The 15,900-nt window shown below is 37.5% G+C and overlaps 1 protein-coding gene across 5 annotated transcripts in view; it reads right to left on the bottom strand.

Moving 5' to 3' along the window:
* Window positions 1-10,851, bottom strand: part of LOC124613994 (TGF-beta receptor type-1) — a 177,616-nt gene extending 166,765 nt beyond the window's left edge. For 2 of the 5 annotated variants that reach the window (XM_047142790.1, XM_047142791.1), the window contains exon 1: window positions 10,316-10,842. In XM_047142790.1, the coding sequence (XP_046998746.1) occupies window positions 10,316-10,388 (73 nt within the window). In that variant the 5' untranslated portion in view covers window positions 10,389-10,842. Of the gene's footprint in view, window positions 1-10,315 lie in introns of all 5 variants that reach the window. The other 3 variants (XM_047142792.1, XM_047142789.1, XM_047142788.1) reach the window with 3 other exon arrangements.
* Between the last annotated feature and the right edge of the window lie 5,049 nt (window positions 10,852-15,900).

The following is a 15,900-nucleotide window of genomic DNA, read 5'->3' as shown; positions in this document are numbered from 1 at the left end:
CCACTCCAAAGATGAATGACATATAATATGTCAAACAATGGAAAATCCAGGATGGAATGTAACAATATTAATGTCCTGCCCGCTATCCCTCCCACAGTGGTATTCCACCATCCATCGAATCTACATCTGTCCCTACACAATCCCTGCTCCCAACCCTTTATCTCATGGCTCATACCCCTGTAATAGACCTAGATGCAAGACCTGTCTCATACATCCTCCCACTACCACCTTCTCCAGTCTGGTCATGAACATCACCTATCCCATCAAAGGCAGGACTAACTGTGAAACCAGTCATGTGATCTACAAGCTAAGCTGCAACCACTGTGCTGCGTTCTACATGAGCATGACAATCAACAAGCTGTCTATCCACATGAATGGCCACTGACAAACTGTCGCCAAGAAACAAGTAGACCACCCTGTTGCTGAGCATGCTGCCAAACATGACATCCTTCATTTCAACGACTGCTTCACAGCCTGTGCCACATGGATCCTTCCCAACAACACCAGCTTTTCTGAATTGCGCAGGTGGGAACTCTTCCTGCAATGTATTCTACGTACCCATAACCCTCCTGGCTTCAATCTTCACCCATCCGCCCTTCCCCTGTTCCCATTCCAGTACTACACAGCTATCATTCCACTATCACACCCAGTCTTTTTACTTCTCTCCTTTTCTACTACCCCCTTCCCCACCTCCCCCTGTCCTCTGACTAACTTCCTGACTGCACACACCTGCCCTACACTCTCTCTACCTCATACCTGCACACCCCCCAGGCAGCACCCCACTGTCCACCACTCCTACCCTACTATCCATCCCCCTCCTCCCCCCCCCCCCTCCCCAGCCTGTTGCTTACCCCCACCCAGTTGCCACACCCATCATGTGGTATTGGTGCTGCTGCTTGTAGTGTGGCATCAGTTGCCCGAGACTGCAGTCGTGTGTGTGAGATGCATTTACGTGTGTGTGTGTTGTCTATTTCTGACGAAGGCCAAACTGGCCGAAAGATCTGCGAAAAGTAACAACTTTCCTTTTCATAATATTGACACATATATTTGTGTCAATTATGTAGCGAAAAAGCTGAAATTGGTAAAACTAAATAAGGCACCAGGGCCCAATGGAATCCCTAACAGGTTCTATACAGAATTCACACCTGGCATTTGAACCATAATACCACTTCAGTTCTTTGATTAAGAAAGTACAGGTCATGTCCGTCCAAAAGAAGGGGAGCAGAAGTGATCAACAAAACTATCTCACAAACATCCATTTGCTGTAGAAGCCTAGAACCTATTCTGAACATAAATGTAATGAGATATCTCAAACAAAATGACCTCCTCAATGCCAACCAATATGAATTCCAACAACATCAATCACGCAAAACCCAAAATGATCTTTTCTCACATTACATCCTGAAAGCCATGGATCAATGAATGCAGTATTTCTTGACCACTGAAAAGCATTTTACTAAGTACCACGCCAACAATATTTACCTTTTAAAGAAGGACGGCATGAATTGTCAATGTTTTGTCTGACTCATGGGGAAGCATCAAAGAGATATTGAAAAATGTGAATTGGCAAGCTCTTAAAAGATAAGATGCAAACCAAAAACATACTTACAACATTTCGAGAACCAGTATTACAGCAAGAACTTAAATCTATACTTCAGCAACAAACAAATGCACGGCAAATTTAAAAAAACACAAAATCTCCAAGATCGTCAACCATAAACGGAAGCTCGAAACTTAGTACAGACTTCAATACAAGATGCTTTTCATAGCGTCCACAACAAAACCGAATGAAGAAATTCTGGTCATATGGAAAGTAAGACACACTCAATACTTCTCTGTGCGTATAGCAATGGTAATGATGCCAGTGACAGCACCAATGAAGCAGAGTTACTAAACACGGTTTTTCACCATAATAGATGTAATAAATATTCTGGAATTCAAATCAAGAACAGCAGTCAAAATGAGTAATTTAAAGTAGACAGTTTTGTTGCAACAAAGCAACTTATGTCACTTAATAAAGTCAACTCTTCCAGAAAAGAGTGCACACCAATTAGGCTCTTTTCAGAGTACGCTGATGTACTAGCAACATTCTTATCAAACAATGAAAAGTCCTGGTTGGAATATCAACAATATTATGAAAACGACAGACTGGTACTCACTGTAAAGATGACACGTTGAGTTCCAGATAAGCACAATGAAAAGACTGTCATGTGTAAACTTTCAGCCAAAACTTTCTTCAGAAAAGAAAGACTCTCTCACATGAGTGGCGGGAGATAGCACTTGTGTCCAGGTGTGTAAGGTGTGCTTGTTTGCGCAAATGTGTGTGCATTTTTTCCTTTCTGAAGAAGGCGTCAGCCAAAAGCTTATGCATAACTATCTTTTCACTGTGCCTGTCTGCATCTCAATGTGCCATCTTTATGGTGAGTAGCACTCTGTCTTTCTCTCCACTCTTACAGTTATAAACAACCAATTGACCGATTAAGGATCCATACCAAAAGACTGGGAAGTTACATGGATCCCACAAAAAAAAAAAAAAAAACTGAAGTAATCTATTGTATTACAGACCTATGTTGCTGACATTAATTTGCAGTAGGGTTTCAAAAAATACTCTGTGTTCCAACATTATGAAATACCTCAAAGAAAATTATCTATAGACATATAACTGGCAGGGATTCAAAATATATCATTCTTGTGAAACACAAGTGTTTCTTTGTTCACACAAAGTAAAGAGTGCTATTGAGAGGGAATCTAAAGCTGATTCCATATTTCTAGACTTCCACAAAGCTTTTGACACAGTTTCTCACAAGCAGTTGTACATCAAATTGCATGCCTTTGTAGTGTCTCAGTAGTGGCAGTTCGTAGTAATTGACGAGAAGTAGTATTATGAAACAAAAGTGATATCTGACACCTCCCCCCACAAGAAAGTGTTATACGCCTCCTGCCATTCTTAATCTATCTTAATCTATTTTAGGAGAAAGTGTAGGTGGCCCTCATTGATGGTGATGCTGCTGTTTACCACCTAGTAAAGTCTTCAGGAGATCAATCAGTCTGCAAAACAATTTAGAGAAGATATGTGCAGGATGCAAAAAGTAGCAGTTGACACTAACAAATAAGAGTGTACTAAAAACTCCATCATAATTTCCTTAAATCACAAATCACAGAACTTTAAAGGTTGCTGACTCAGTTAAATACCTAGGGATTACAACTGTGAACAATTTAAACCAAATGTGGAGAAGGCGAAGCAAAGACTTCATTTTACTGGCAGAACACCTAGAACATGAAACAGATCTAAGATCTATTAAAGAGAGAGCCTACACTACACCTATCCATCCTTGTTGCATGAATGAGATCCTTACAAACAGGCTTGACAGAGGGCATCAAAAAATATCACGGAAGGGCAGCTTGTTTTATAGTATAACAAAATAGGGGAGTGAGTCTTGAGGATATGGTAAGCAACGTGGAGTGGCAATCATTGAAACAAAGGCGTTTTTCATGACAGTGAGAGCTCTTCATAAAATTTCAGGCACCAACTTCCTCCTCAAATGGTAAAAAATATTTTATTGAGTCACACCTATGTAGGGAGAGATGATGATAATTAAAAAAAGAGAAATCAGAGATAGTACAGAATGATTTAGGTGTTAAATTTTTCCACATGCTATTCAAGAATTGAAGAGTTGAAAAATAATATGACAGTAGCTCTATGAACCTTCTGCCAAACACTGGAGTGTGAACTGCAGAGTAGACATGCAGATGCAGATATAGCACCCTAAATATTGTAACCGTAAGAACCACAAAGAGAAAATTAGACTAGTAAATGCATGCACAGAGATATTTAAGCAGTCATTCTTCCCACCCTCCATATGCAACTGGAATGGGAAGAAACCCTAACATGGGTATCATACTAAGTACCCTCTGCCATTCCCTTCACAGTTGTTTGCTTAATATTAAAGGGAGGAGAGAGAGAAATGCTATTTTGATACGATGATTCAGAAATCTGCTGCAGCCAAAGAATAAAAGATAAGTCAATTACCTATGAATAAAATAATGGTTAAATTCTAAAAATAGTAATTATTTTATTCTTGTCAAAACAAATATAATTTAACCACTCACCACAGCTCAGCACAATCACTGTTTCTTATCTAACTGTTTGTGTGTGAGAAAAGTGATCACAAGAGCTCTCCAGATACTAAGACTACAACTAATATTTATCAAAGTGAAATTTCATATAAACAATATGAGTTTCTCTTTGATTACAGCTTTACTTAATTTTCCTACATAGTGTAAAAATGTGGGTAAAATGTAACAGGGTCTCAAAGCTTTTACATAAAAAATTACAGTTGCTGTGAAACGGAAAAGAATCTTTTATGAGTACAAGTTTAAGTTTGCATTGTATGTTCTACATCATACATACTGACGTTAAAACATGTATTTTAAGTATTTTCCTCTAAGGAACAAATAACTCAATAATCAATTAATTATTTGTAGCCAGGAAACCATAACAACATTTAATTATTCCTAATGCTTGAAGCACCAGCTATCTGCATTTCGAAAACGACCTACAAGTTAGATAGATAGGCTGGTATAAAGTTTGTAACAGGGAATTTAGTGACTTCTTCTCAAAATAAACAACCGAAGTATGCCAGATCTAAAATTACTCTATCCTACAGCACCTCACAACAAACAAAAACCATATACGTTGTGAGTTTGGTTTATTGGTGCATTGAAATATTGCAAATTAATATCGGTGGATTGGAACAAACAAAAAGCATATACGTTGTGAGTTTGCTTTATCGGTGCATTGAAATATTGCAAATTAATATGGGTGGATTGGGGTAGGCATCAGCTATCCAAAAAATATGGACAGTTTAGGAGGGAGTAGGGAGAGGGGGGAAGGGTCGCAAAGCAAATAGTAGCTGCACGGGATAGTGCACAAGATTTGAGTAGAACCCATTCCTCAGATATGACAATATTGTGTCCCCCCCTCCCCCCCCCCCCCAAAAAAAGGTGGGGGTGGGGGGGGGGGGAGTGGCTTGATGATGCATCTCCAGAGAGTTCAGCAAGCTTGGAAAGAATTTTGAACACAATTCCTGCAACATTCCTTTTTCCTACTACTATCCCATGGAATAAAACTCGTTTTATTAAAAAACTGTTAGCAATTACAGACGAGGACACACCGGTAGATCCTGTATGGAAAAATAAAAGTCATTCACACAACTTCCAGAATTGGGAAATAATTTAGACCAACTGGCTGCAGCTGTCATTCAAAATCAAGTGGTACAAGGCAAGCAAATTCAACTGTAACATTTTCCGAATCCACTTGCTGTAATACATTTTAATAAATGTTTGATTGATTGATTGGATAAATGATTAATTAAAATACAAAGTGTCAAGGTATTAAACATTTGCTTAATACAGAAAAACATTAAATGAAAAAGCAATCACAAATTTTCCCTTGAAAAGTACCCATCAAAAATATGCATGCAACAATAGCAATACCAGACAAAAATTTTTGTCTGTTGATACAAATTTTATTGGATATGTAATTACTTTGGATTGCGGTGCCAGTTCCTGTTTATGTTTCAGTACAGAATGGGTGAATATTTAAGAATTTTTGGGTATACATACTGATGTAAACATTTACCTTCAACAGGAATGGAATTACAACTGCCTTAGATGAAACATAAAATTTTATGCATATGAATGTTTACAATAGATTATTGGTTCTGGATATCATTTTCTGACTTCAGTTTGCAGGAATCATTATGGTGATGATGCTATTTAAAATAAAGTCACATACATTTACACAGGCTGCTAAGATTTTGTGGTGTGTAAATCCACAAACTACATATCCAATATCATTTCTCTGGAATAATATGGTAATCTCTAAATAACTGGAAGTGTTGTTTTACCAAACTGTTTTACAGGACCACAAAAAATGTGAAGTTTTGAGATTGATTGTCACACTCCCAATAAAAACAAACTGATGCAACATCAAATCTAATCATTTGTTGCTGATTTCAATAACAACTGACTATAAGTACTGCTAGAACAAATCCCCACTGCCATGGCATACATAGTGCTTAACTGTTGTCAACTGAGCTAGTAAAATGGTAGCATTTGTGTGTGATGCATTTTTATGATTTAAAAGTGTCTGGATGTGAATCAATGCCAGGAGAAACAGTATTAGGCACTAGTGCACTTTTCAATTTTCATTGACAAAATCCTTCACTTTTCAACAGATCCAGATATGAAGTAAATTTTCTTGCAAGTGAAAGTCAGCCCATACACAGAACAAGAGCTGCTACTCAAGGCAACATGTCTCATACTCAAAGCAATCGAAATGGATACCATTAATATCTGCCAGAATATGTAGTGTAACCAGGACAATGCTCATATTAAGAGCCACCTCTACAACTTTTTAGAAGAAATTTCTATATCGGGAAGGTTCAAATTCAATAGATCACATATAATGTATACCATTACCTGAAAGCATAGAATTTAAAGTTCTGTCAGAATATGCTGAAAAGGTTTGGTTATGCTGTATATATAAAGACAGAGAGAAGACAAAGAGGAAGAGATGGACCATGTCTGTGCTCATTTCAGTTGATAGCACTGCAGCCATGTACATGCAACTTCTTCAATGATGCTTGACTAATAGAAATGGAGAAAGTACAGTCAAAGTAATGGTGTACACTTTCTTCACACCAAGCTACCTTCAAGGTGTGATGTGACTGTGATGTTAGGGTGCAATGTGACATGGTTGCAAGCAAGCACTAGATGTGATAAATGGAAGTAAGACTACCCATGGTGCAGAAATTTTCTATGATATCCCTCACACCATCTTAAAACATTATGTCAATAGCATGGGAAGGGGGAGGAGGGGTACACATCACAAGAAGGTTATGGCAGTGGTGGTATCATCTTAGCAATCTCCAAAAAATTAAGGAGGACTGGTAAACATAAACAATGGACAAAAATGGATTTGGGCTGCCACCTGAAGTTCAGCTGGATGTCGTAGATCATTACACCAAACAAAACAAACTACAATCATGATTCAAAAATCAATGATCGGGGATAGATAATTTTTTATTTTTTTATCATCATATGGGGAAAGGTATTTACCTTCTATAAAGAAACACCAAAGTACTGAACATTCTGGTTGTGATCAGGTCAACTCATTGGTATTTATAACATTTTAAAAGGCTCACTGCCACTCTGACAGTACTAAATTCATGGGGTAAGGCGGGACAAATACATAAATATGATGACACTTCATTTCTTCATGACCCTTCTCAAATTGGGAGTTGCTGTAGGAGTTGGCATCAAAAGCAAGTAAGACTAATTCTTCTGGACAAGAAAACACTACAGTCTTATTGTGATCATCAACTGATTATAAAATGATGCTAATGATTTGCTTTTGTAATGGTCCCACAGACTGTGATGTTAGCAAATGAGCAACACTGGATGTAAGTCACACTGTTTTTCACTGATTCAGAGATGTCTTTTGGAGAATACTGACTCACAGAGGGCAGCATTATTCATGTATAGTGGATATGCAACCCACATACCAAGCAAATTAGTCAGGCTAACACAGTAATACAATGTTAGTATAATGGAGCTGCCACCTCCCACCGCCTACGTTTTACAACCTCCCCCTCCAGTGTTTCATTGCTATAAACACCTACCTGTAATACTGATCGCCTGACATTGGTAGTAAATCTGACTTCTCTATGTAACCTTACTGTTTGTCAACAGGCACAGATACCCAAAATCAGATTAACACAGTTTATATGGAGGAGTGACTACATCCAGTGACCCACAATTTTTGAGATAAATGAGCCCATATGAAGACAATTTTTCAACAAGTCAAAACTGTCATTCACAAATTCAACATTTCCATTTTATATAGTAATTACCACAAATAAAGTAACAGACAAACAATAGCAAGAAACAAAAAAGTGGCAATATAATAATGATCAAGTATGTCCAGGCTTCCAGCCAAATACAGTAATCTTCAACTATTTGACCTAACTAATATCACTACCAATTTATAAGGCAAACACACATACTGAATTTCGTTGTGTGTGTGTGTGTGTGTGTGTGTGTGTGTGTGTGTGAAAAAGGAAGAAGAATCGGGATGACAATCAGAATAAGCCAACTAAAGTACAAAGGTGGGCCCTGTGTTCAACAGCAATTACAATTACACAAAACTAGTAATTATGATTTCTGGATAAAGATATCCAACAACTGGTGGAGCTATCATTGTGTACTTCAGACACAGTCATATTTGCTAATAATCTCATTGTTAGGCACCCCAAACCCACAACAGTCATGCTGCCTCAAATGTTTTAATCTCTTCCAACTGACAAAAAATTAATCTTTTTTATATGGTAGAGCTTCTTGGATTTTGTTCATCTTTTCAAGCCTTCTATAATATTCTTTCTCCCAGTGGTACTAGTCCAGGAGGATAAGCACGAGAGCCTCTATGAATATTGATATACAAGGCAGACTAAACCTTCAAATAACTTAGTATGGTAGACTTTCATCATCCTTGTATCATATAGCCTGTGAAATGCCAGTAGGCCTACTTGCATTCTAGTCTCAGCTCAGCTCACAGACGTTTGGTGTATACTCACTGCAGATTGTCTTTTAGTTTTCAATGAAACACTAGGTTTTATCTAAACCAATGCTTACAAAATCTCTTTACATAGGGGCATTATGTCAACAGGACATGAATCTCTGTGAAAATGTTACAGTTCTTCAGGGTATTTATAGTGATTATTAATGTATTTGTTTTTTAAACAAAGTGGTCAAATGAGGAAAAACAATAGAAGTGGAAGAAACATTTCATCAAATAATACCTGAAATTAACCGTCTAAATATCACCAAAGGGAGTGAAAATTATGAGTGATAAGTTGGATTTCTGTAAGATATATGAGCAAAATCTGCATTAAGCACATGTAGTAATGTTATTCAGTAAGGCTGAGTTCGGTTCACATAAAAATTTAACAAAATGATGAAACTTCCAACATATTTAATGAAACTGCAGATACTTAAAAAGTGAATTTGTATGGCTAAAAACATATCAAAGGGCAAACCTAATTACTAATTTTTAATGCTTCATGATAGCAACTTCAGCATAATACAAATCTTGTATCTAGTAAGCAGCCCTGTAACTCTCATCCTACAAAGTTAAAACCGCAGTTTTAGGATGACAGAAGCAATGCACACTACAACACGTTAAAATGTTTTGATGTTATAATAGTTACTGTAAGTCATATTTTAATTGCAGAAATAATCTGAAATCTGTTTTACTTTCATCAATGTATTGTTTTTTCCAGTCTCAATATCAACAAATCCCAGAACAACAAAGCACGGAAAGTGTCAGCCACAAAAACTTGCTTGCAACAAGATCAAAGACCAGAAGTATCTGTGCATGCTGTTATTTCAATATTTTGACTGAATAGTGTAACAGGTGGCACAAAACGATTGGGCCTACCAATGGAAAACAAATCTGGGATAACGAATAGACCTACTATCACAGTGAAATATCTATGGTGTCTAACATGTTTAAAAGGTCTATTAGAATTGTGAACTACATGTAAAATGAACAACTAGAGTTCAGTTATTTTATATTTCGTTATTTTTCTTGTCTCAATCATAAATAGCATAAATGGCCAATGGATAAAGATGAGGTATTTTTTGTCGGCTCCATTTAAAAATGTGGTAATAAATTTCTCCCCATTAGGTAAGTCTGTTCACATTCGAAACCAACTGTTACAAGTACAATATTGCTAATGGTAACGAAAACACGGTTTCGTTCCATTTGCAAAGTGACGTCGTTACAAGACAACAAATTATAATTGTTGTGGTACAGTCATAAAAAGGATGGATAGTTTCTCAAAACCTCTAAAGTGTTCATGGTTCTTTCATGATGACACGGGCAAGTTCAGCAAGCCTTACTACTTTTTCCTAAATGAACATCAATTAGTGTGTTAGAAATGCAGTACGTGCGTAACTGTATTGTTAGAACGTATAAAAAATTGCATGACATCAGCTCAAGAGTACACGATGAGCATCTCACATTTCCTGGCAATAATCAATAATTTATTTGTAAACTGTAGTTTTAATTTCTCACGGTAATATGATGCCATACCATCGGTTACGTCAAATCAAAACACCAGTTTTATCAGTCAGTAAATGAATGTCACTTCTTTGTGGTGGGGTATTACAGGGGTTAGGGTGATAATTGATCAACGCCGATAAACAGTTTTATTAATTCTCTAAGAAGTGACAGCACTGTTCCAATACTGACCATTGGTAACTGCGATGTGCAGGTAAGCCAAGATAGCTGCGTGTAACATGGTATAAACACAGGAAGACGTCATTGCTTCAGCGTTTGAAAACTTATGTAACAGTAATTGTAATTTCCGTGTTACAGTCGAAGGTCATTTTTGAAATACTTTTCATTGTACAGGCTGAAACTACTTTCAGCCATCATTCACACCCACAACAAAACCACTACGACTCACAACCAATCACGCTACCCATTAACAACAACATATTGGGAAAGAACTTAGTATCCCTCCGCGGCTGATACGTGGTATCCTTTTTTAATCTTTGTTAATTAATTATTTTTCCACCTGTTTTGGAAGGCAGATAACTAATTTGTAGGGACAGTTAACCGTCATGTTTAAGCTACATATAGTTCGTCGTGTGATGTATCACTAATTTAGAAGTGTTGGAGACAGAAGTCCTTACGCTCAAAATGTGAGTCTAAACTTCTCGCGAAATTAATTTTACTTTTAATCGGTACCATTCACAGACAATAAATGAACAATAACTACACTCTCAGAAATAACACCGAAAGAGCATCTCAATGGCAAATGTCAATTTCCTCTGTCGTTTCGAAGGTTCGTGACCTGTCATCTATGGGTATTTTTATATCTTACAATTTTATCAGACGCGAATTTTAATTCGCACACTCATCATCAGAAGTAACCGTGATTAACACTTGTAACATTAGCAGTTGTCTTCCTTCACCCAGTAACTATTTTCCTTAGTTTGAGGAGATTTTCCTCGGATGTATGACGGATGCCCACTGTCAGAGAGTGAATGGATTTTGGACAAGAATGCATATAAACCAGAAATAAGTCTGTTATACTGTATGCATAAAAATTCCAGGAGAATATATTCATCAATTATGGGCGTCCCCTTAAATGGATACAAGAAGGGGCAAGAACCTAAAGTGACCATTATATGACATAACTGTCCGGCGAGATTGAGAATGTACCGTGTCCCAAGAACTAAACTTGACAGGAAATACACAAATCGTGTAGTATCTTAAACTTAATGTTTTAAAAATACATTGCTTTGTAAATATAAAGTATGTTCAAAGCAAATCTTTTTTGCACAATGTATTAATGATTAACATCCTTTTATTGATTCTTCTGAAGTTATATACCTACTATTTACGATTAATTCCGCCGTATCAGATTAGTTATTCACAAAGAAACATTTTTATTCGTACACTTGTACCGTACCAAAAAAATGAAATATCAGAATGATTGAGGCCCTCTATTACGTCATGAATTAATCAATGAAAATGCAAAACTACATATTCTGTAAACCACTGCTAGGTGAATGGCAAAAGCTGCATAGCAAGTTGGTACTACATCAATTTTTCTTCCCTGACTGTTAAAATGTCGCTTCTTGCGTCTAGATTAGTCTAATTTTGTCGGAATATTTATAGAAAAAGCCTATACGAATTTAATGCCACCTCCAACACTGTGTTTACAAACTTCACATTTGACCATGTTCGTGATTTTATTGCATTATTTTGAGGCCATGTACTCATGAATGTAAGAAACCTCCCAAAACTACCCTCAACTTGACCGATGGACGTTTTAACAGCCCAGGTTGCACCTCTTAAAGTTGTAGGCATCCAAATTCCTAAAGAAGCCATATTTTCGACCTTAGAATTTCAGCCTTTTTTTTTCCTTTGCTTCCCGACTGAAGTATTTGGGTCCATATGTAAAGTACACACCTACAGCGCAGCATCTGTGTTCTTCACAGTGACTCAAGCCGCGTAAAACTGGATGGAACTTCAACAAGCCGTCACGAGTCTTCTTTGTCCGCAAACAAGTAGTATACTACTATTGCTTGCAGTTAAGTTGTGTGAGGACGGTGCGGCGGGGGGGGTGGGGGGGGGGGGGGGGTCAATCGTTTTCAGAGGTGAAAACACGATAAAAGAAAAAACGTAGCGCTCATGTAATGTAGGAGTAAACTGCAATCTTTTACATTAGTAGTCCAGTAGTTACCGATTGAGTTAGGATTGCTAACTATCCCATATTTCTCTAGAAATCCGTATTTTTACTATTTTTGAAGATCCCATGTCTCATATTATTTCGAATTTATCCTATTTTTACCTAACTTTTGCAGTGGAAATTAAAATAATTTATTTCACCTGACACGTCACGGTTGTCGCTACAATCTCTGGTCCTGGGGTGTTCAAGTAAAGGTGGATTCATACGTTTTTTAGCGTCGACGGTCAGAGGAATTCCTGAGTATTCGCACTACACGGCACGTCAGCGTCGAAAGAACGACGTGACCATGGAGATAAAAAGAAGAAGGGAGTTGTCATTACGTCACAAAATTTAAGCCGTTGCCCACCTTCTTATATAACCTAAAACATTAGATTCACGGCATTCGTACCTCCATTGTTCACCACTTTGATATTTCTCATGAAGTCACTCTGACGTCCCCGTGTCCAGTTTCGACCAATAGGGACTTTTGTGGTTGTACGCCAAATAGAATCTACTGCTTTGTTTGTGCGGAGACGTAGTTGTTTCAACAAAAATGCCAGCTTGCGTCGTTTATGGATGTACTAACCGATCCGATCGTAGTCTAAAGTTTAACAGAATGAAGTTTCATTATTAAGTGAAACTGTTCTAGTAATATTCTCGTTCGTATGTACGAATTACGGTTGTGCTGTTTACTTTTATTCATCCCTGTTTTTTATTGCCATCAAATGCACAAGCGGTCCGACATCCGAGCTACGTGGTTATCAATGGCTTCGTCTCCACATAACACATGGCTACAGAACCGCTCAGGTTGTTGCTGTAGCATCTCAAGCCCTAAATTCCTCACACAGATAATTATTCACTGTTCACATTTCTTACCTCTTTAAAGAAGGTCCTGGTCAGAACAGCATGAGACAGGGACCATATGTATGTGTGTGTGTGTGTGTGTGTGTGTGTGCGTGCACTTTGGTTGCTTTCTGAAGAGGGTTTGGTCGAAAACTTTTCAACATTCGTTTTATCATGCCTGCCTGCTGCTCAGTGTGTTAGTAGCAATGTAATCGCTTCACCATTTAATTTTTTTCGCTTTTGATGTTCGTTATAAATAATCAGCTGCATTTCAACAGAAATAAATGTATTCATAATTACAATACCAGAAAAAAAGACAGTCAATATACCACATTAATGTTGTCCGTATCACAAACAGGTGTTCACAATGCTGTAACCAAAAGTTTTGATCACTTACCCAGTGATATAAAATGCTTGACAGACAGAAAGGTTAAATCTGAAGCTAAACTGAAAAACGTTTCTCTTTGACAACTCCTCCTATTCTGCAGAAGACTGTCTGTTATTGTAATGAGTAAATGGGCATGAACAGGAATTTTTAACATTAGTCTGTTTTTAATTAAAAAGCAAAAAACTAATAAATGATCAGCATGGAGGCATAGCTACAAAAAAAAATGTTAATATAAAGTGACTCGTTCCACACCATTAAGATTTATCATACAAATGATAAGTGGAATGTGCAGCTGACTAACTAACTACTGGTATATCACTAAGAACAGTACGTATTTCTATACTTTCAAAATCTTAAAATGAAATTCAGAAGTAAAACGAAGCAGATGATCGAAATGGATGTACTTTCCAACTCTGATATGTTTGTCTGTGATATGTTTAGTTATTCCCGAAAAACTGACAGTTACTTTTGAGAAATGCGAGGACTATTCAGAAAGTAGTGAAAGTTTATTCATTAAAAAAAAACTAAGCACAAGAAATACATTTTATTAAATACATCTGAAAGAGCGACCGACATATTACTTTTCCACATAGTCACCAAACACATTGAGGCGTTTATCAAGCAGTGGACAATCTTTGGAAGACCTTCGTCGTAAAATTCTGCCGCCTGAGATTTCAGCCACTGAGTAACAACTGCCTGGAGTTCCACGTCATCATCAAAGCACTGCGTTGCAAGTCAGTTCTTCATCTTGGGAAACAAGTGGAAGTCGCTTGGCGTAAGATCGGGGCTGTAGGGCAGATGAGGGAAAACTTCCCATTTGAATGAATTAAGGAGTTCTTTAGTGCGGTTTACCATGTGAGTTCGGGCATTGTCGTGCAAAAACAAAATTTTGGATGTCAGCTTCCTTCGGCATTTGTTTTGAACTGCTCTTCTAAGTTTGTGCAACGTTTGACAGTACAGGTCAGAATTTATGGTTGCTCCACGTTCGAGAAAATCAATAGGAAGCACACCATGCCTATCCCAAAACACTGTCACCATCAACTTCCTTGCTGATAAAGTTTGAAAACATTTTCTTGGTTTTTGGGGGACCTTGTGTGCCCCCACTCTATGGACTGTAATTTTGTCTTGCAATTGATGTGTTTCAACCAAGTCTGGTCACTGGTTACGATTCGATCCAGTAATGAATCACCATGTTTGTTGTAGGCCTCCAAAAATGTCAAAGTTGCCCCCATTCGCTGTTCTTTATGGTGCTCTGTAAGCATTTTGGGGACCCATCATGCACAAATTTTGTGGGATCCTAGCTTTTGAGTGACAATTTCAAACAACAAAGTGAAAGGAAAGTTTAAGCTCCGTTATTCGAAGCGACGGTTTCCACAAATCGTTTCAACTTTGGCGACAAGATCGTCAGTCACAGTGCTCGGGCGTCCACTATTCTCTTCATCATGAACGTTGGTTCGGCCATTTTTAAACCGAATGCACCATTTCCGGACAGAACATTCACTCATTACTTTGTACATTTCACAATAAATTTCTATAGGTTTTAGGTTTTTTGCCAAACAAAACCGTATCACAGACCGCACCTCACAACTGAAGGGGTTTTCGATTGCAGTGCACATTTCAAATTCGAATATCACGGATGGATGCCGACTAAGCTGCCGAGCACGCACATACCAAAAACATACGTAATCGGCACACTCCTAGCGGCGTCAGGCGGAAACGTTCCCTACTTTCTGAATAGCCTTCGTATTCCAAGAAAATAAGCAAACAGGCTACTATTGGAAAGGTAGACCTATTATGTTACGCTAGTTAGGTTATCATTATTTTTTAAAAAAGGCTTGCAGACCATTCCCTTAATCACATTTATAGTATTGCACAATAATGGAACATACAAAAATTTATATCTTTTTTTACCCTGTAAATTGTTATTATTGGTCACATACTGAATGATGCATCATAGGTAAGATTTAAAAGGGAAATAATGTGTAAACTACAATGAAACTAATGTACAGTGAATCGAATGAAACAAGAGCTCTATTCGGTATTGAAGTAGACCTCTATGCAGTTCTGTTTCTTTGACATTCCAATAATGGTTCACTTTTTTGACGTACATAAGATATGATAGCATACCTTGCGTCTTCCTTCATTGCTCACGTCTATGGGTTAACAAAGAACATGTAGATCAGTTTTTTGCAAACATGAGCATTAAAAGTGTTGTGAATACAAGTTGAAAGCTGAAAATGTAACAAAGAAGAAGCAGTACCAGCAAGACAACAATCACTGTGTTGGAGTTCCATCTTATTTTGATATCGGTATAACTATGGTAAAAGTGGAATTAAATGGATTACAAAAGCATGCATTTTACAC

Source organism: Schistocerca americana, chromosome 4 (genome assembly GCF_021461395.2).
Source record: "Schistocerca americana isolate TAMUIC-IGC-003095 chromosome 4, iqSchAmer2.1, whole genome shotgun sequence".
Lineage (NCBI taxonomy): Eukaryota > Metazoa > Arthropoda > Insecta > Orthoptera > Acrididae > Schistocerca > Schistocerca americana.
This window is presented reverse-complemented; position numbering and strand designations above follow the sequence as displayed.